This window comes from Poeciliopsis prolifica, unplaced genomic scaffold (genome assembly GCF_027474105.1).
Source record: "Poeciliopsis prolifica strain line A6 unplaced genomic scaffold, Auburn_PproV2 SCAFFOLD001, whole genome shotgun sequence".
Classification (NCBI taxonomy): domain Eukaryota; kingdom Metazoa; phylum Chordata; class Actinopteri; order Cyprinodontiformes; family Poeciliidae; genus Poeciliopsis; species Poeciliopsis prolifica.
In genome coordinates, this window is record NW_026562376.1 from 10,921,604 (window position 1) to 10,943,696 (window position 22,093).

General features: G+C 36.4%; 1 protein-coding gene across 1 annotated transcript in view; it reads left to right on the forward strand.

Moving 5' to 3' along the window:
* LOC129359059 (voltage-dependent calcium channel subunit alpha-2/delta-1) overlaps window positions 1-13,331 on the forward strand; it is a 67,315-nt gene extending 53,984 nt beyond the window's left edge. The window contains exons 26-42 of the mRNA XM_055028441.1: window positions 410-470; window positions 565-656; window positions 1,692-1,773; window positions 2,331-2,393; window positions 2,976-3,079; window positions 3,565-3,654; window positions 3,741-3,808; window positions 3,919-3,957; window positions 4,063-4,134; window positions 5,069-5,221; window positions 5,317-5,369; window positions 5,740-5,795; window positions 7,429-7,558; window positions 8,374-8,486; window positions 9,000-9,082; window positions 9,299-9,378; window positions 11,335-13,331. Coding sequence (XP_054884416.1) covers window positions 410-470; window positions 565-656; window positions 1,692-1,773; window positions 2,331-2,393; window positions 2,976-3,079; window positions 3,565-3,654; window positions 3,741-3,808; window positions 3,919-3,957; window positions 4,063-4,134; window positions 5,069-5,221; window positions 5,317-5,369; window positions 5,740-5,795; window positions 7,429-7,558; window positions 8,374-8,486; window positions 9,000-9,082; window positions 9,299-9,378; window positions 11,335-11,371 — 1,376 coding nt within the window. The 3' untranslated portion in view covers window positions 11,372-13,331. The remainder of the gene's footprint in view (window positions 1-409; window positions 471-564; window positions 657-1,691; window positions 1,774-2,330; window positions 2,394-2,975; window positions 3,080-3,564; window positions 3,655-3,740; window positions 3,809-3,918; window positions 3,958-4,062; window positions 4,135-5,068; window positions 5,222-5,316; window positions 5,370-5,739; window positions 5,796-7,428; window positions 7,559-8,373; window positions 8,487-8,999; window positions 9,083-9,298; window positions 9,379-11,334) is intronic.
* Window positions 13,332-22,093: the final 8,762 nt, after the last annotated feature.

Consider the following 22,093-nt stretch of genomic DNA (forward strand, 5'->3'; position numbering starts at 1 on the left):
AGTTACAGGTTCAGTCTCTGATTCTTACGATTTTGAAGTGATGTGCTTTATCTGCCATGACCTTGGTGTTTGCTGTGAGGAAACATTTTTATATTTTTCTGTGTCACCTTTGTGACTGGAAAATTTATTTATTTTTTTTAACTACTCATTTCAATGAGCATGTTTGCACGTACATATCATTTGATCTTTTCATTTTGTGAATAATGAGATTGAGGTAAAAATGATGCACTTGCCAATTGCTATTGAGTACAGATGGGAAATAGACACCTACTTTGAAGGCGTGCTGATAAGACATGGGGCAGCTAAATAGCCATTAAAACCCAATGTGGTAATAGTACTCCTTCAAAGTGAGGAATGCGTTGTAGTAAGATGAGCGTTGGTCTAAAACAGGAACTTTCTGTTTTCAAAGCCATGGAAAGTATTCAGCTGGATAGGTTTGACGAGTTTGGTTACACTTACATTGCTCCAAGGTGAGTAGGCCTTTTATTATTATTACAAGTCATTTTAAAGGAACGACAGCAAAAGACAAGGGAATGTTATTTAAACTGAACAATGTTTCTTCAGGGAATATTGCAAAGAGGTGAAGGTGTCGCTCAACAACACCCAGTTTCTTCTCGACTTCAACCAGTACATTGACAGAAGTACTGCAGATGCATGTGAGTCATGCATCTCTTTCACTGCAACTTCATTTGGCACATTTGTAGCAGGTTTGCTAGTTTCATGCACTGTTTGCTTTAATTTTAAAGACAATCCCCTGAAGTTTCTGACCCCAAAGTTGTAGTTTGTTGTCATAAATGGTGCTGAACAAACTTTTGTCTAAGCATATAAATAGCAAATGCATGGATCACTTTAGTGTTTATTGTGGTGTAGCTATCATATCTATATAGATACTATGATCTCAGAGCTGTTCTCGTGTAAACAGGATGACTTCACAGTCATCAACTAATAGATTTCCTAGATCCACAATGCAGTCATATTACGTGACTCACTGTTCTTTATTTGTTGCCCTCCAGTGTTTCTCGGCATGAATATAGTTTAGCATTATCCAGCTAATGGGTTATAGTATCATTGATCTGGTTTTACTCAAGGTCAAATCAAATACTTTGGGATTAATGTTCCTATGTTTGGCATTTGGAATTTTCATTAAAAGATAGTGGCAGTATTTAAAGCAATACTTGAGGAAGCGGTGGAGGAAGTGTGTAGGTATTTCAAAAGCACTGGCACGGATGATCATTTCAAAAAGAATTTCCCTTGACATGGAGGCTGAAACTCAATCCCTTGTCATCATCTGCCTTCTAACAGCCAGTGCTTCACAAAGTACAGTCTGATCTCTAACATATAATGGCCAGTCAGGTCACCCTGCTGGATGATTTACTGAAAAATGCTATGAAGTAATTTTTTTTTTCAGTACATTTAAAAAGATAAAAGAAATAAGAGTTGGCTGCTACTTTTTCCTGGCTATTACCTTTACATTGTGGATCACTGGTATTCATACAGTTATAAACAGATGTGGGTTGTGGATTTAGTGTACCAGTTGCATATGACCAGGATTCCTTATACATGGGATGTCCATTCTCCCTGCCCATATCTATCAACGCTGCCTATATTTCTTTTAAAATAAATCCTTTCTCATGTAATGTGGTGGTGTAACATTATTAATATGTGAAATTTATCTTGTCTATAATGCACAGGCAACGAGTCCCTTGTGAAACGACTCATCCTGGATGCAGGACTGACAGCTGAGCTGGTTAAAGTTTGGAAAGAGCAGTCAGTGTGAGTGCCAAACATTACAGTTTCAAATGATTTAAGTCACCTAAATTTGGAATTTTTGCATTGCTCAGCCACAAACAGCCTTGATTAAATGAAAATAATATCAGCTTATATTTCATTCTTTGCTACATTTATGCATTCTTTCTCTGAACTTTGAGAGCTGATGCTTGTTTCATGCTCCATTTGTTGGCAAACAAAGCCAAAGTTTTTAGCTTTTTTTTCTCTATTATGGGTGATTTGGTCTAATCTTTCTAGTGAAACATGATGAAAGCATATAAAAAAGCATATTACACCAAGCACACTGAACTGAGCCATGGCATGCTTTTTTGAGAGGAAAACAAAGTAATTACATCAGTGTGTTGCGTTTTATTGTGTTTCCATATGTTTGAAATCATTCCTCAGGTTTTCAGATGTTTATCATTAGAACATACAAAACAAAGACCAGTGACCAGGCTTAAATGTAAATGTATATCTAAAGCTTCAAGAGGTAGCACACTTGTTTAGCAATTGACTATGTCATTAACTTTCAGATATAATTTGGTGCTATTTTTTCTTTTCAGAGATGGAACAGTAGCAAGGTTTGTTGCAACAGATGGAGGAATCACTAGAGTTTATCCGAGAAGGTATTTTTCCATCGTTTTTTAAATTTGACTTTGTAATTTAACTTCCTAAAATTGAGCCTTTATCTCTTTTTTTTACACTCTTGTTCTTTCTGAAACTTTCTGCCTCCAGAAAGTCATCACAGCAGTTCTCCTCTATTAGCCCTTCACATTGTTTTTGCCAGCGGTTCACTGAAAAATTACTCGTAAGGCTCTCACCTAATGCGCAGTTACAAGAATTTGCTAATTGCTGCTCACTGGTCTGATGAAGCTGAGCGGGGGAGTCATGGGTGAGGAGTCCTCTGTGATGTGCAGCTCAGGAGTTTTGCACACCTGAATGACTGCCATGGGAGGCTAAAGTATTTCTCAAACATGCTTGAAAGTTTGTGACGAGGGAGTAACATCATAACATGATAGAAAGCTCAAAAAGTTTATAATATATATTTAACCATTTCTCAAACAGTTTGTTTGACTTAATTCAAACAAACGGTGATAATCATAACCTAAATGAGAATCCACATAAAATGCTCTTGTCTATTTGTTATTTGTCTCTTGTTTATTTCTATTGAATTCACCAATATTGCTTTAACATAATGATGTTTTTAGTGCTGGTGAAGAATGGACAGAGAATCCTGAGACTTATGATTCCAGCTTCTACAAGAGGACTTTGGATAATGAAATATATATATTCACAGCTTCATCTTTTAACAGTAAGTGTGTACGTGTTAAGGTCTTAAATAAGGTCTTGTGTACTGTGGATGTGCTCCACTGCCTTTGGACGTGATCCCAACATTATTGGCAACCATTAGACTTTTTGGCCTGTTTGATATTGCTCACTTTATTCTTCTTCTTCTCCTCCTGGGCTTTTCAGCACACATCCCCACCATCACTCCCCTTTCCTCTGTATACATCCTGTCATCCCCCACTGATCTTTCTAACAGACATCAGCACTGGCAAATGTCAGTGAGCTACAGCTACAGCTCTCTTGACTGAATTAACACATGTTCTGTTTTCATAAACTTTACTCATAAATTACGGAGGAAAAAGACAGATGAAATTATCTACCAAGAAAATCCATTTTTTGTTTATTTAATCGTTATGCTGAGTGAAAAATAATCCCAAACATATCCTGTCAAACATAGGTAATGAAAAATAAAACTGTTCATCTTTCCCTGTGTAACTTTTGATACTGCAGCAGAGGTCAAGGAGCCTGTGTCTGAATCGGGTATCCTGGTGAGCAAAGCAATAAATCTCCTCATCGATAAAGTCATGCTCAAACCAGCAGGTCAGTTTTATCAAAAAAACAAAGAATGAATTTTTTTATTTTTCCTGCTCATCACGACTGTTGGTGTTTTATGATTTGCTCCTCAGTGGTAGGAGTAAAACTTAATGTTTCTTTCTGGATGACCAGTTTTATCAATGCAACACTGAAACTTAATGTAAGTACTATAAATAAAATTTAATGTAGGAGTACGCTATATTAAAGTCACTTGGGTGATTCCGTATAAAGTAAATGCTAATTGTCACAAACTTTTCATCTTCTATCTAGTGCAAAGATGAGATTTGTGGCTGTCTCAGGAATGACAAGGTACAACAATTTACACAGAATATTGTTGATAGACCAGTATACATTGACTGGAGTGTCATGGTATCTATTTAATTATTTAATAGTTTATGTATTCATCTTTGGCAGCATGTTGATTGTGTAATATTGGATGACGGCGGATTTCTGCTCATGTCGAATCAAGAAGAGTACATTTCCTTGGTAAATAACCACCAACACTTATGTTTTCTTAGATTATCTTAGCTCCTCGTTTCTTTGCTGGGCATGTATAAGCCTTTAATTTGCTTTTAGCCATGCTTATTCTAATTTTACTTAATTTTTTCTTTAATTGTTTTATATGATCTTTTAGCTCGTCATAGCTTATCTTGAGCTCTTAGCTTATTTTATTTTATCTCTTTCTCATTTTTTTTTACCATGTTTTAGCTTGGAATTGAATTTGTGTTTTATTATTTGCATGTAATTTTACAGAGTTAGTAAATGTCTAATGGAACTTGTAAGATACAATTTACTGTTCCTTTTATTTAGTTCTACTTCTCAGCACACTTGGTTATAGTTGCTTTTGTCAGTTTCATATACTGGATAAATTAATGTCTTATAGCATCAGTAAGTCATAAGAATGGTCTACAATCTTTGCTCAGAGCTACAGCCTTGCAGGACAGCAGAGCATCCTTGTCTGAAGTAAAGCACAAGTCACCAGACAAGGTTCAAAGTGAAAGCAGATGAGTTTTAGTTGGTAATAGAGGCTGCAGTGAAGTTAGTCTGTGAATTTAAGAGGTCTGCTCCACAACATAAACTCTGGTCCTTTTTGTCTGCTTTGTGCCCCTGCCTGTCTGGTAGAATTTATGTTAGTGGATTTTAAAGCATTTCATGTCATTCAAACTGGGACATGGACCATCTTTGATACCTATCGGTGTATATTTTTCAGGCCTTTTATTTTGGTGTTTGAGTATTTATCTTTTTAATTGATGATTTTATGTTTGGTGTTGCTTCTTATATTGTTTTAAAATCACAAACACAATTTTAAATCAAAGAAATTTATAAAACTGACATAGACAAAAAGACTGAGCTCCGAACTTATTTATGATCTGGGATTAGCAATACAGTATTTTACTTTTCTGTTTCTAAACTCTTCTAGATAGGTCAGTTCTTTGGCGAAGTTGATCCGGTGCTGATGATAAACTTAGTCAACACATCCTTGTACTCCTTCAACAAGACATATGACTATCAGTCTGTGTGTGACCCAGAGAAGGACAACAAGGCAGCAGCAGGACCTCGCTCCATATATGTGGTCAGTTACGTGTTCTATGCATAACCATGCTTTCATTTATTGATGACCGAGTACTTCTAAGTGTATATTCCACTCTTTTTTTCCCCCCCCCAAAGCCTACTATTGCAGACGTCCTCAGTATAGGCTGGTGGGCTTCCAATGCTGCTTGGTGAGTACTCAGATTCTGTATTTGTGTTGTTTGTTTATTTATGTTGGCATTTGAGAGTGTGAAAATACTTGTTGAGTAGATTTTAATGTGTTGGAAGACTATTCTGGCTTGGTCAGTGTGAGAACTGCAAAGTTACACAACATTACGCTGCATTGTTTTCTGCATGGTTGTCCAAGTCCAGTATAACTACCTTATAACATGGATTGGATAATATTTCCCATGGCATTTACATCACCAGTGACTCTAACCTCACACAGATGTGTTGCTTCTTCCAAGCAGCTATTGGTTATAAACAAGTGAAAGATATTTGAAACACATGCTAACAAATGATATGTTGTGTTGTTTCCTTTTCTTTTTCCCTATGTTTTAGGTCAGTGCTTCAACAGCTGTTCTTCAGTTTTTTGTTCCCTAACCTTTTAGAAGCAGGTAAGACAAGTTGTTTTTCAACGTCTTTTTTTCTGAATGGCATGAGAACTAACGTGCAAAATTGAATCTAATTAATACCACTTGTATCCATTAAATCCCTCTTCACAGTGAATTTAAGATCACACTGCAGTTTTTATGAGCTCCACAACGGTTTGCTGGTGGATAAACGTCTGTTGGATTTTGAAGTATTTATTTCAGTGTGAAGGCAATCATTAAAGTAGTACTTTTTCAGCAGCCAATGAAGAGTTTTTATCTTGTTGCTTTTGTTGGTACCACAATGCTGCACCACATATGAGGTTGTCATCTTGACTTTGTCATGATCCACATGAATTACTCACATAGGTGGGAATTTCCTGCACACCTACCAGCCTAGCCTTGAGTGAGAGGACCAAACATTTCCAGAATTTTAAGCTGTTATCGGCATCATGGAAAGATGTAGTTGGGTGGACTTTATGGGAAAATGCTGGGCACTATGAAACACACAACATACAGTACAGTCATTTTAACCCACCTCAGTTTACTTTGACACAATACCCAGACAAATGCTGTCAGAGGGAACCAGAAAACAGAGGTTGCTCAGTTATTTTTTTACTTTGTTTAATGAGTTATTCTGCAACAATTGTAAGATTGTATTATGCTCACTGTGAGCCATTGACCACATGCTATTTCCACCTATCCTCTGATCCTTACCAACAATAGTGGGGCTTCACATTTGATAAGCTCATAGACATATTTTTTCTGCTAGAAAAACACAAGCAGGAGTTGCTGTCTCCCAGCAACCAGCACAACAGTCTTGTCTCTAATGAGAGGTGTGTGTACTCATCTCTATTTGGGAGCAGTATACCAGGGGTGCCCAAGACCAGTTCTCCAGAGCTACTAGCTGCAACTCTTTCAATACACCTGGATCAGATGAATGGCTCATTTGCAGGCTTCTGCAGAGCTCAGTTATTCTAATGAGAGAAGTAAGCCTTTTGACTCAGGTGTATTGGAGCATGAATGCATATAAAAGTTGCAGGGTACTACATCACAAGGGCTACGACTCTGCATGTGCAAGGGACCTCAGTAAAGTACTGTATTACTTTTAGAGTAGAGATTGCAGCTGTTTAGTGAGCTTTTTTTAGTTAATATTACTAAAAATAAGAACACATTTCATTTGGAGGTGCCTTTCTCAGTACTTAAAGACACTGTATAAAAGACACAAAATCCATTAAAAGATTTTGTGTGTTCTAAAAGTGTTGAAGACAAATTGGCAGCCATAGAGTAAGCATATATCAGTTCACTTCCAAGAGCTTTATATTTATAGCAGGTGTGTCAAAGTTATTTTTATTTCATACTACATCAAGGTTGCTGATGATAAAACTGCAGGGGTTGCCACCACAATAATGAACCACCTCCACCAAAACAGCAACAAAAAAAAATCTACTGAAACTTTTACATTCAACGTTTCTTCAATGGAAGTTTAAGTGACACTAATAATCAGTGATTAAAAAGTAAAAAACTTAAGTTATTGAAGGAAGTGCATTTTTAAGCATTTTTGTATCTGATTTATTCACCAGATTACTGGTTGTCTCACTGCGTGCTCAGTGGTCCAGCTCTGGAACCTCTTGTATCATTAACATTGTTTTTTTTCCAGTGGAGTCAGCAGATGACGACATACCAGACGCCATGTTCAAAGAAAGCTGCATCACGGAGCAGACTCAGTACTTTTTTGACAATGATGAAAGATCATACTCGGGTGTCCTAGACTGTGGAAACTGCTCCAGGTACATTTGATATTTATTTATAGGAGTAGGGTGCATCGGTGTAAATCTAAATTTGCTCATGTATCAGTTATTTTTTCTGCACATCCTTAAAATGAAATGCTCTGTGTAGAATTGTCCATATTTTATGCCTCATCCAACATAAACTCTAGCAGCTTCAGAGTTTAGCAAACTCTGAAGTTGTTAGTTTCTTGTCCTCCCTTCATTTTGAAGCCTGATTTCAACCAGCTGTTTTGTGATGAGCTTTGATCAGACACAGGCCACCTGATGTTTCAGTGACTTATATGGAAAAAACAAAGACGTTTTAGTCTGTTCTTCTTTATTCTCACTTTGGCAAGGATTCAGACTCACTAGTTTTTACAACACTGCACATCTATTTTGCCATAAACTCCAGTCTGTTTCTTACCATGTTGGGTTGGGGAGTTCATCCCAACACTGTATGTTGGGTTGAGTCAATATGGCTATTATTGACTGTTATATGCCTCATGAGTCTAATGCTTTACTCTGCAAAGTTAACACCTGTAGTTTCAAAGACAGTTTTTTCTGATTGCAATAAAATATTACATTTCAAGGGAAAAGAATTGCATAGATGTTTACAGCTCGTAGAGATGGGTCAGTTTCAAAGTGGGGAAACTCTGAGGCTACAACAGCAGTAGGAACATGCTTAGTCACACAAAAAGAAAAACAGAAGAATACAAGGTTTCACTGTAAATATAAATAAAACTGTGCAGCTAAAAAATATATATGCATGTATGCAATAGAATGTACACAGACAGTGATTGGGATATATATAAATTTGTGGTTTCTGTGCTTTTTAGGATGTATCGTGCTGAGAAACTTCCCAACACAAACCTGGTGTTTCTGATCACTGATGCCAAGGCAACATGTTTATCGTGTGACCCCAGGCCGCTTCGTCAGGCCGAGCAACCCTGTATCCTTTTCTTTTGGCTTGTAAAAACACACCAGATTTTCACTTACCTGCTTTCCAGTTCAACATCCATCACCCACAGGAAAGTGAAGCTTTAAACTGACAATTTAAGGAAGCACACCTAAGGAGTTTGTAGTAGTTCCCCAGTGGCTTTTCAGATGTGGACCGTTAACCAGATGTGCAGCATAAAATGTAGCCTCACTTTTTTTTTTTGAACCAGAGCCCTTTGTGCGAATTGCTTTGAGGCTATCTTCAGGTTAACTTAGAGATGAAAGTTGGTCATTTGTAAACAAGGTCTGTGTTTATATGATCAGTGTATGTTTTTGACTCCTGCTTTATTTGTCTTCTCCTGTTTACTTTATGTAAATCTGTCACTATAGATACATGTTGGGTTGAAACATGAACTGAACTATAGATAAGATGAGATGGATAGCACTTCAGTTTATCGATGTGGGGGAAAAAGTGGTAAACATATAATGTTCACAGATAATAGTTTTTTCCTGAGTGTCTGATCAGCCGAAGGACCCAATCCCTGTGAGCTGGCTCAGAGCCCCAGACACCGCAAAGGGCCTGATGTATGCTTTGACAACAATGAAAATGTAAGGGACAAACGCATACTATACATAACTTTGTGTGGAGAACAAAATATTCAAAAAAACAGCTATATTAGTTACATTGTCCAGTCACTCTTACTTATATGCTTTTTAATTTTCACCTCAATGCTCATAGTTTGTTTTTTTGTTGTTGTTTTTGTTTTTGTCTGCCTTACGTCATCTCATCGCCTTTCATTCTTTTTTTGCAATTTGCATACCAAGGATGAGCCACTGTGTCCAGTCAGTCGGGGTTCCACTCTCACCTCTGCACCTCTTCTGTTGTTTCTGTTTCTGATTTCAGGGTCAGTTTCATCACAAAGCTTTATTGAGGACAGTTTAGCCACTCAGGTTAAAAAATTGCATAGTAAAATTTAATTTAAAAATGTTGTTTTTGTTTTGTAACCCTTTTGACTTTCAGAAACCATGAACTTAGTTTCTTACTAATTTTACTCCATCATTATTGTTGGATTGTTTTTTGGTCAAATGTTTATGAATGATGTTTCTATTGGTACTAAAGTTTAATAACTGTTATTGCTCTTAATTATCTTCAAATAATTTCTAAAGTCTTTTATTGAGAAATATGTAACATTCATGCAAATACTGTGAAGTGCAGTGTTTAAATATCTTCAAGATTTCTGCGATTTGCCCTGTTTTGCTGGTTATCAGGGTTTTAGATCAAATACAGTTCTCAGAGGATGTTTTTTCTTAAAATGTTTCCCACTAGCTGATTTAGGATTTACTACAAGTTTGCAGTGAGATTAAAATCTGGACATGGACCTGAAATTTCAATATTCTTGAAGCTATTTTGCTTTTACTTTCCCTTATGTAATTTTCCCTCCAGTGTAAACAGTCCTGACAGTTTTTCTCCCTACATGTCCCATGTAGTCTGAAGCAAGTTTCATTAGATAAAATGACTGTACCATACTCCTATGCAATCCAATCTTCATACCTCTTATATAATGTCAGTCTGTCCTTTATCTTTCTTTTGGGGTAGAAGTAGTTTCTTGACTATAAATAAGGGATTCATAGTAAAACTACCCATAATACAAATAACAGCAACAGTCCAATTTTTAGATTCAAGGTATTTGATGTCAAAACACATCAAATACCTAATGCAAATTATGTATAAGTAATTTTTAAGGTCTATTGTGGGATTTTGCATTGCCACATTTAAAAACGCAATTAAACAAAGGAACAAGGTGGATCAAATCACATTCAGTATAACTGTACCAAAACACAACTTTCAACAATTCATAGGATGTCTAAATATTTGGTAAAAAATGTTTCCCACACCTTTGTGAATCCTGCCTTTCATTGTGTTGCAACAATCATACTCCCAACCGGCCACTGATTCATGTGAGAGCATGTTTATATTATGAAGAGGCCTTCTAGGGAAGCAAAGGGGAGGGGAGGAATGACAGAGGAAGGAGATGAACAGAGTAAAAGTGGGTTTGCCCTTTTCCATTTTCAAGCTGTCTTTTTTATTTCGGCTCAGCACCCCACAGGAAGACAGTTTGTGTCGAGGCCAGTCCATTTTGTCACTGGAGTAAACAGAGGAAGCCTCATATGGCTTTCCTGCTCTTTGAATAAAGAAGACTGCCGTCTATTTTCCCTAGAATTCTGCCACATTTAGAAATACAGAATCCACCCAAAAAGAAACAAGTGTTGAAACAATGTAGTGCTCAAATGCATTAAAAAGAATTCAGCAGAAAAATGAATGTGACATTTTGAACATTTTCAGTGTTTGAATTCTCTTAACAGAAATCAATTTTCTAATTTGTAGATACACAGTTTATGACTGAAGTAGTTCTGCAATTCATTATTTCATCAATTGTTACACAAACACTTTCTTGAAAAATGTATTTATATCCCTCAAGCTACTTTATTTTGAAATGTTATAACTACAAACATCAACATATTTTACTAGGAAATGTGAACAAGAAGTCTCACGATATTGTGAAATTTTGAGTCTTTGAAGTAGACGCAAGCATTCACTAAAACTGACAGGTCAGGCAAAAAGAGTTTCAATTAGAGAAGCATCCATAATAGCAATAAAAGAATGATCCAGAACAAATCATAAAGCCAGATCATACTTCAAAAGTTTAGTTCAAAGCATATTTTTTGTTTTGGAATGGCCCACTCCTAATCTCTTTATTTGTAATAAACACAAATAAAAAAAATCCAACATGCCATTAATGTCAAATATGCTGTTTGCTGTATACTGTATTTTATTTCTCACACATTGATTTGTCTGACAGGAGGATGATTCTGATTGTGGAGGAGGGAACCACCTAAGTCCAAATCTCTGGCCGATGCTTGGCCTCCAATTGCTGTTCTGGCTCACCAAATTCTTACTACAGTCATGACCCCTACACACTCAAACGCTCACTCATGCACAGATGATCATCACATTGCACGGGATGCCAGAAGACATTTCACTTGCTCCATACAGGATGTATGCAGAAACATGTGCAACATAAAAAATAAAAAAAACAGTCTCAGCATTTCCATTTTCCAATGCCAAAGGGTGCTCATCCATTTCCTCATCATCATTTTTAAAAGTGGAAACATATTGAGATCAGCTGCATTCATTTCTATCATCTACAACGTAATCTTCTCTATGGTGCAAATGTAAGAGCTAACCAAACCCTTTAATTCTGCCTCATTTGTGGTTTTTTATTATTATTATTATTATTTATTAAGTAAAGATGGAAGATGCTTTCCACTATGCCAACTGGAAATCAAACAAAGACTATACGTTCACTGACAGCATTGATTTGTGAAGTTAACATTGTTTGTTGCATATGGGGCAATATGCTGTAAAGATGTTTTTCAGCCAGTGCAAATATCATAATTGTCATTTTCATTTGCAAATTTTTTTTCCTCTTTAGTCATTGATTTTGTTTGTAAAATCAACTAGCATTCAGTGACTTGCTAGGTGTTTCATTGTAGTAGCATGTGCTCAGTAGAGAGTTTTAAGATTACATCATCACTTTGACACCAAAGCTCCTAAACAATACCAAGGACCACAACTTTCCCAGAGAATGTGCACGCAATTTTTTCTTCTTTGTAAACAACATTCCTTGCTTATACGAGTGCAGTATAATTGTATTTTAGCTACAGCATTAGGTGTGTCGCCCTGCACTCTTTGAAGAGTCTTTTAGGTAAATGACAACTTCAAACCTGGTAGTGCTTGGATTAGCAGTTTGGTTGTCTTCGGTTTGATGCATTGAAATTCCCAGTGCCTATTTAGTAGCTCTAAACATTCTGATTTATGAATGAAGCAGTGCACCAGAGTTGTATTCTTACCATGTATGCCTCTAGGCTAACGCTTATTTCACTATAGCAGGGAAGTCAACTCTGGCAGTGATGATTAATCAAATCGGCCAAATCCACTGCTGCTGTTCTAATTCTTGAGATCGACACCACACCTCAATGAACCACTCGTTTCGATTTTGGGGGAAGGGAAAACCGAACCTAATGCAGACCTGTCCATGTGTTCCAGCATCAGTCTCTCCCCTTTACAGCCCTGTTTCTGTTCCCTTTTCTGGATCACCAGACTCAGGAGCCAAGATGACTTGTGAATGAGCTCAGCATATCAAAGACTGTTTTGTTCGTTTGATTCCTCTTGCCGTCACCTCCCTATGCTTGTTTCCTTTTTTGTGTTGCTCTTAAAGTGCTGTGAAGAAAGGCACTAAAGGTTTGCCGTCAAAATGCTGCATTGTGATGGGATGAGCTTGTCCGTGTTTGAACACTGTATTTGCCTGTGATCAGCATTGGGGCCTGCTGGAGGGAAATGTTTTGAATACACGACTTCTACCAGTGGTAATTTTGCATTGCCTTACTTTGTCAATAGTTACAAAGGCCACGTGGGTTTGGATCTGTTTATTTATGAGCTATTTTACTGATAGCTGCTAAATTCTCTCTACCTTGCCTTCATGGTGACATCGTGCTGTTGAGTGATCAGGTTATGCTGTCTATCAAAGTTGCGTGTTGACTTGTGTTTTATCCCAGGGGTCCCGTGTCAATGTGCAGGCATGTGTGTGTCCCTCTGATTTCTGATTGTGCTTTAATACCGTATATGAAAATACTCTTTTGTGGAACTTCACTAGCCTGAATAAGTTTTGTATACATTTGTACACTAAAACTATTTACTGTATAAAAGAAAGAAAATCATGTAAAAGAAAATGTTTATAATATGGTGTTGATTATTGTGCAAATATATATTCACAATAAAAGTGTTGTATTATTATGACTAAGTTTCCACATTTTTCTCCTCACACACATGTTGTTTTGTTCAATATCATTGTTGCTGCAAAAGGAAAGAACATCTGGACATGGGTTTCATTAATGCTGCATCTGTAAAAGTGCCATTATTTCCTGAATGTCTAATAATATCTGTTTGTCCTTCAATGATATATAACCACTGAAAGTAAAACTGCTAACCAAAGAATATCAGTGTTGCTGCACTCCACAGAGTTAAAACAAATGTCTACTGAAAATAAATGGAAACTGTCTTTCTTTTATATGTATCAGGAGAGAACTCTTTCATTTTTGTAAAATGTCTGTGGCAAACTTATTCACTTTTAACAGACAGTTTGTGCAGTATCATAATTTCAATTTACTTTGACAGACTTTTACAATACTTTACCTTTTGCGAGCCCAAATATTGTAAATGATTTGAAAACTTTGAAATCATTAGGACGTAGCTAAGATTGGACGCAGGTTCTTAAGTTTTGTCACTGGTAGAAAATTTGTTCCAAATGAAGGAAAGCCATCTGCAAGAATTTTATAAAAGTGATGTGCACTCCGAGATTGAAAGAGAACAACTGTGTTGAAATACATGTGGTAATTGTAAAAATAAACTCCAAAATTATTGATCAAGCTGTGACAGAGATCATGTGTTTTCCTGCTGATCCAAGTAAATACTCTTAGAGCAGAAAGAGGGATGTCAGCACAATTTTGAACTTTTTATAACATGTATGTATTTCCTCTTCTCTTAACTTCTTCAATATCCCTCGGGCATTTTCTCTTTGGTAAATCTATTTTACCAAATAGATTTATTAAGTAAGTGCATGATTTTTATAATCCAAAAAATCATGCACTTACCGAGAGCAATTTCTTCAATATATTTATTATTTAATCAGATTCTCAACCTCTACTTATACATAAAGTTTGTTTGTTCTAATGTTTTTTTTATTTTTATTTTGTAATACCAAAATTATACATACAACCTAAATGATCCAGATTAATTTCCAACCAGCAGTCCATAATTTGAGACAGTAGAAATAAATGATATTAGGCATTTCAGACAATGTTGGGACTGAAAGTGCCAACATCAATCGATAAATTTATAACAGAATCGTCCCTTAATTTTGTCATAAATTTAAGGGATGAATTCTTATTCAAAAATACCATTGGAGATGTTTTACAATTAGGTTGATAAATTATTGCTCCATTTGCTCCCCTCATCCATCAGTCCGGTGTAAGGTTCTTACTGGAGGAACTTTTTTCCAGCGATCTAAAAGCTTTGTAAGCCATCTGACTCAGCAGCGGTTAAGTTGAAGCCTTGCAGTGGCTTTTTGGATTTCTGCCACCAACTGCAGGAAGTGACACACAAGATCAATGTTGCATTGACAGCATGACCCATAACTGGCTCTGCATGAAATAGCTTGAGATTAGTGAACCTCTGTGAGGTTCAGTAACATGACTGTTATTATAATCTAAAACCCTTTTACGTTTACTTACCAGAATACGCTATTTTTGGAGCAGTATACCAACCCTGGGACACATTGCAGCGAACTTCTCAGCCTCTAGGTCATGATGTTTTGAGGACACTCACCCCGAGTCCAAATAAACTGCACTTCAAATGTGGTAAACGTAACACAGTAATACCAGCAGCAAAACCATTAATTGGAACTTTTTTAACTATAAAAAGGGGTTCCTGTAAGGAGTGACAAAGAGGTCACAATTTTTCCGTCATCATAAAATACAGACACTGGAATGGGACTAAAATTAAAACCGACATCCTGTAAAAAGATAAAAAAAAGTGCAAAAACAATGTTAAGTAATATCAGTGTGTGCTGCCAGAGTTTGTGCATGAGTACATGTATGGTATGATTTCCAGTAACATGCACAAACCTTCTATAAATATTTAGCAAAACATTATTGAGGTCAAGGTGCATTTAGTATGACTTATTAAGAAAAACAAGGAGTGTAAATTAAAGCACTTCTCTAAATGACAAAATAGACCTTAAGCTGGCATTAGTTATTGGCACATCTTTAGCACCTGCTCTGTCACCAGCTTCAGTGTGTAAATATATATGTAATTATTGAGATAAAGACGCTGTTCTTTTGTACAGAGCAACAAACACATACTTGGCATGTAACATCAGGAAATGCCACAGTGCTTTCCAAACCCATTAACGGTACCACAGACCTCTCTGTTTTCTACCTGTTTTTCTTTCACTGCTTTCAGTTTACATTGTGTGTGAGAGTTTGTGTTCGCATGTATGCGAGCTACATGAATGAAAATTTGTCTATACATTCAGAAAATATTCACCCACCTTTGAATTTTTCACCCTTTGTTTCATTGCAGTAATTTGCTAAAATCAACAAAGTTCATATTATTTCTCATGAATGTACACTCATTATCCCATCTTACAAAGATGGGATACTGTATCCATTGTAACTTTTTAAAGTTCCAAAGTTTACAAGGTAGACTTTGTAACTTTATAATGTAAAAATACACATAACACATTATTTTAATACAGTTTTTTTTGCTCTGGTTAGATGAAGAGGTTAGCTCTTGAGGGGGATGTTCATTTTGACCCTAATAGTTTTTGGTCTTTTGAACTAAAAAAAAAATCACATTTTTAATACAAAGGTTTTAACATAGTGTAGGCCCACCTTTTGTGCTGACAACATCTGTAACTCTTCTGGATTGGCTGCCTGAAAGGTTAACAGGCTGGATTTATTCCACTTATAAACAGCCTTTCACAGCAGAACACACCTTCTGATTGGAGCATGTCAGTTCAGTGGCTTTGAGTTGAGCCAATATTTCTGGCAATATGGTGTGTATGATAATGTCCAAAACATAAAGATGATGAATACCCACACAAAGAATAAGGAAGCCCTTATCAGAGTGAATTCCTCTTCAGACAAAATCAGGAGAGTGATTTAACAAACCAATTATGGTAAGCATTCTACAAATGCTTGAACAGTCCATCTTCAGAAGCTATGTACATGTATATATGTGCATAGCTTATATACATGTACATAGTATGTAAGCTATATATATGTACTATGTACATATCTTATGTTTACATACTCTAAGATATGTAAACATAAGATAGAGTTTACATATCTTATGTAAGTTACTGCTTTTTTGAGTGAAGAATGCCATCACAAGAGCTTAGCTTATTGTTTAGTAGAAATACTAAGGCATATTGGAACAGTGGGAGTGAGAATGTTATCTTGGTGGTTGTTGTAGATTTTTGAGGTACCTTTCCTGTCCTGATCCTGTCTTCAGAGAGCTGAAGGTACAACTTCACTAGCTGTATCCTACACAGCATGTGCAAACACTTCACTGTGTGTGTTATTGCCTGAGCTTCCCAGCATGAATGTCTGGCAAATCACTCAGGTGGGCTCCAAAAAGCTGTTTTCAATCCCGCCTGCTGCATGCCATGTTCACCATCAACATGTTAATTACATGTATGAGTTCTGACACAGACACATATGGGATGAAGTTTACCCACAGCCCCACAGCAGCTTTTCTCCTGCATCGACTCTTTGATTTTTACCCGGGACATTTGCTACCCCAGAGCATCCGTGTTTCTGAGTAAATCACACAAGAGCAAATTAGAAGTGAGAAAAACAGACAAGACAAGCTGACTGTTTGCAGATGTGTAAGAAATGAGGAAACATGAGTTTGGATTCTATTTTAAGATCTACTCTCACGTTTTTGTTATGTGTATAATGTTTGGTTTCCTTTTATTTATGCAATGGCTGTGCAGTGGTTTTACACTTGTGTTCTTTTAGGCATTTCGGAGAATGTTGAGGCTCAGATTTTGGAATAGGAACATTTTGATGTATTACATTTTTCAGTTGGCATGCATATTTGTTTTCAATATATCTGTTAGTTGCAAGCTTAACTTCAGAGGGTCCAGTGGAAAATATGCATAGAGTCACCGTGTTCAAAAAGTTGGTGTCACTGATAAACAATCACATCCAAACACAAACGTCAGGATGATGGATATATTCAACTTTGTCACTGTGCAGTTTTGCGAGACCCAGGTCTGCTGTCAAATAGCCGGCACAATAGAGTGCGTGTAGGACGCCAATGTGTTTTTGGGACACGCTTTATGTATACCATGCTGGAGGATGTGTCATTTAAACAGTCATGCTTTGTGTTAATATACAAACTCACCATGGCATTTTTTTCATGAATTGTTCAAGTGTTCAGACACAAATGTTCACATCAACACCCATAAACACAGGAGGAAAGGGAGACAAAAGGCAAAAAAAAAAAAATGCTGTTCTCACAACTGAGGGTGTTTTGCTGTATTACAATATTTAGTGTAATAAAACTTAATATGTTTCACTACAGGAAGTAAATTAATCAAGTTTTTGTATTTGAAAAGTTACTGATAAGTGTGTTTCAGGATATGCATTGTTCATTTTAATTTACATAAACTTCTTCAGATGAAAGTAAAACTGCTTTTACCACTAACAAAGAAAATATCGAATTGAAACAGTCCTGCTGCAGACAAAACAACTTGAAGAATGACTAAAAAGTTGGAAAAATTAGTCATCAAATTAAGATTTTGTTCTCTGCTTTCTGTAGTTAAGAAAGTTTAGTCATTTTGTAAAAATGGCACAAGATGTTAGTAGTAAAATAAATAACACACTGACTACATTAAATCCTTAAAATTTGCAGCATAAACCTTTTTTTTTATTCTTGCTTTTTTACTCCTGTTTATCATTAAGATGTCCAATAATAAGGATTCACAATCAGTTTTATTTGCAAAGTTTGTGCACACAAACAAGGAATTTGATGTCAGTTCTGCTTGACTCTTACTGGAGACATTTTAAAACATCTATATAAAAAGGCAAAAACAACAAAAAAAAGTTTTTTCTTTTGCTTAACAAAAGAGGAAGATGAGATTGAATTAGTACAAATATGCGTCGTAGGTATGTAACCAAACCATAGCCCTCAAGGGGGTACCGGTAATGTTGTCTCAGTCAAAAGGTATTTGTTTCAAAAACATTTTAGGTGAGTTTGAGATATGAGTTTCAAATTTGATGCTGTTACTGAAATTGATGCCATTACCAGTTTAATATTTAAAAATTGTTCAGTTTGATATCTTTTGATTGATTCATGTAAGTTGATCATAATTAATTTGATTATGTTTATAAATTATGCGAAGAAATTACAGCTCATATTTTATGTTTTTTTGAATGATAGTTTATACTTTGTACCTGTATCCAATTGGGCTTGAGAGATGTAATAATCTGTCAGGTTAAATATATCAAAATTCTCTGAGTACAGTACATAAGACATAAACACAGAAGATGTATTCTTTTTTTCTAAATCAGCTATTATGCATGAAAAAATTTACAACTTTTTTATCTCAGTGCTCAAAACGCCACAATTATGTACTCGAAATAACCCAAAAGCAGACCACAGAGATGAAGTGGGAAGGCAGTTTCTGGGGGGGGATATTATGACAAATTTCACTTGACAAACATGTTTAAAACTGTGCAGGGTTTTTTTTCTTCCGAGGAAAATTGCGTCTCCACAGAGTTTATTTGTATTGCCTGGAAATGTCAGCAAACCTCCATTAGGAGCAGTGGCCACAATCACGTGTGCCGACAACAGGAAATGTGTGTTTATTTAAAGGAGGATCATTTGACACAGTATCTGTGTTTACAGCATCTTCCCCAAACAGTTCACAACTGCCTCACTCTGGGGCATCTTCTCTTCTAATTGGACTTACCCACCTGTCCCACAATACCCACATTTCTGAGTCCTCTAACTCAAACTGGAACAGTTTTTACCATATTCTCGCCATTTGTTCTAAAACAAATGGCTTCTTTTGGAGAAATCTATTCTGTTTTCTGATGTCTGGAAGTTAGTTTAATCTGGGGTCACACACAGGTTTCACTATTTTCAACGGAGAACATCGAAGTGTATTTGCATACACCCACTTGTATTGAAAAGTAAAACTGTCGAACACCAATGCACACAAAGATTCCAAACAAATCTGCAGGAAGTCCATTAATACTCAACACAGTCCCCAAGTATGCATGCAAATAGAGCCACCACTGCTGCTCTGCTATGTTTCTGCACTTCCCTTTCAGACAAAAAACCCATTGTTCCAGACTGTTCTTCATCTGCACTCCCTGTGAAGCTGCTTCTTCACCCTTAATATCATCTCAATCTCCCATTGAACTCGCTCTCCCCCATTACCAGATATGAGGTTTTCTGGCAATAACTAGCCACAGATGTGAGGAGTCTCCTATGGTGACGGGCCGGCACTCGCGTGGAGCGAGGCAGAGGGCTTCTGGGTTTCTCTAATTTCCATCTCCTAGCAGAAGTCTCGCAGACGCAGTGAAAACACCCACTGGATTCTTGCAAGGAGAGTCAGTAATGAGATTGTAGCAGTGAGGACTTTTTTTGTCGCAGGCTCAGACTGGTGAAGGTTATTCACTCATATGCTACTTGTTATGTGTTTGTGAATGTGTTTATGTATACTGGAAAGTATGAATAGATGCATTTAATGTACATTTTATACTTTTTATTCCTTAGGAAGAAAAGTGAAAACATGCTAAAAACAGAAAACATGTTTTGCTTCAGTGAAAGTGTCTGACTCATCGATGATTCTTTATTATTGCAAGGAACTCTGCAGTTCCCGCAGGACTTCACAGGACCATTACTCACCAAACCAGACAGAACGTAGAGATGGAGTCTGTTTCCTCCTACATATTCATCCAGCTACCGCTATGATTTGTTTCGCACACATGACGTGATTGTTACAAAATAGCCAGGTATTTCCACGTTCCTGTAAATCTTTAGACTAACTTGATACCTAATCAATATCCTTTAAAAGCTGGATGAGTGCAACATCAGAGTGGCTTGAATGCACTGCCATAAAGTTTCATGCTATCTCATGCTGTCATCAGTGGAAACAGAGATGGCACTCATCCATCCACCCCCTCTTCTTTACCACTGAGTTCATCTTATCTAAGACAGAGCAGCACAAACAACTAGCCAGCCTATTGAGTTTCTCATTGCTGACAAGTGGCTTCCAATATTTGTTATACTAACAACACTCTGTTGATAAGTGAACATGGTAGAGGAAAGATTGACAAAACAGGATGGGTGAGGAAAAAGACTGAGTCCATGGTACCTCACTTTAGAAACTAGGCAATTTAAACAATATCTGTGTCTAACATAGTTGTTAAAATCTAGCCAATTTAGGTTGTTTTAATAACACATCCACACCAGGGTTGGTATAACAAAACAGGGTTGGGTGATTGGTTTGGATTCACCAAGATTTACTATTCAAAAATAATGGTTAGCGTGGCTGATGGTTGACATTAAAACTCTCACAAAGTGAGTTGAAAACAATTACTGAAGCAATGGCTTATGACCCCAAGTGACAGTTTCAATTTGCTTAATTGATGGGACTGGATTTTCATAGTGACAGGTAGGGGACACCTTGGACAAATTGTCAGTCCATCACAGAATCACAAGACACACACAAGAATGTACACACTCATACTAGATACACAATTAACAACTCCCTCAATATGTAGTTCAGAATGAATGATAGAAAATTAAAAAAAAGTCATATATCTAAGAGTTTTTATTGGAAAACAAATAGATATTGATAAGTTCTGAACTCAATAAAATATTGACTTTCTAGATAGACTACTGCAGCTGTTTGGTCAAAGTAAATGTCAAACACAATTAAAAATAGCTTGATATTAGCATGTAAAAGGCTAATATCAAGTTACATAAACAAATGTTTTTATTGTGTGAACTTTGGTAACTAACTTTGTTAAATGGCATATTTTTTTAAAACCTCAATCTATTGAACAATATGATTTCAAAACATGCTGCTTTGAATCCTTTCTGCTCTGTGGTCCAAGACAGCGCCACATGCTCTTTCATGGAGTACAAAGTTGTTGTCTTAGTCTTTTCCATGAGTATATTTCTAAACGTATAATATTTCAAAACATATAGGCGTAACTATGGGCGACAGGCAGAAAAAAATACAATACAGTTGGCCGTTTTTGTTTTGTAGAACAGGATTAAATATTTTATAAAACATAGGAGCTAAAGTTTTAAACCATGGCTCTGACAGCACCAATTAGTAAAATTTAATTATTGCCCATTAAAAGAGAAAAATTCGCTTTATTTCTTGTATCTTTACAGAACTGAGAGAAACCAGAGTATTTATAGATTTATATGCAGAGAATATATATTTTCACTTATCCAAACATCAGCATCTCAGCTTTAAGCCACATTTTATAGAATCCAGTAATATCGACTCACCAACTACCCCAACCAGACCCAATAGGTCTTTAATATTTGCTACATTAAAGACACATCATATCTCATCTGCTATGTGTAAGTCAACAAATGAGACAGCTGCCCTTCAGTTGCCAACCAGCTGAGGGACAGCTGTGGAGTCAGAATCACATCTTTGAGAAAGACAAAGTTTCCACTCACAAGGATTCATTTTGTTTACACAGTAAGTTACTTATTCTGATCAGGACGTACGTCCTAATTTATAGAATAAGACTGTCCAGAATTCGCGTTCAAGTTTTGGCATTATTCTTAGCATTAACAAAAGAAAAGGCCTTCCAGTAATCTGCTTAATTTGTTTTTTTGAACAAATTCACGCCGTAAACAAGACACATCCAACACCACACAGGTTTGAACATTCGCATTCCCCTTTAATTATTGGCCAATTACATATTCACTGGTTGCAGAGAGATAAACTCCAG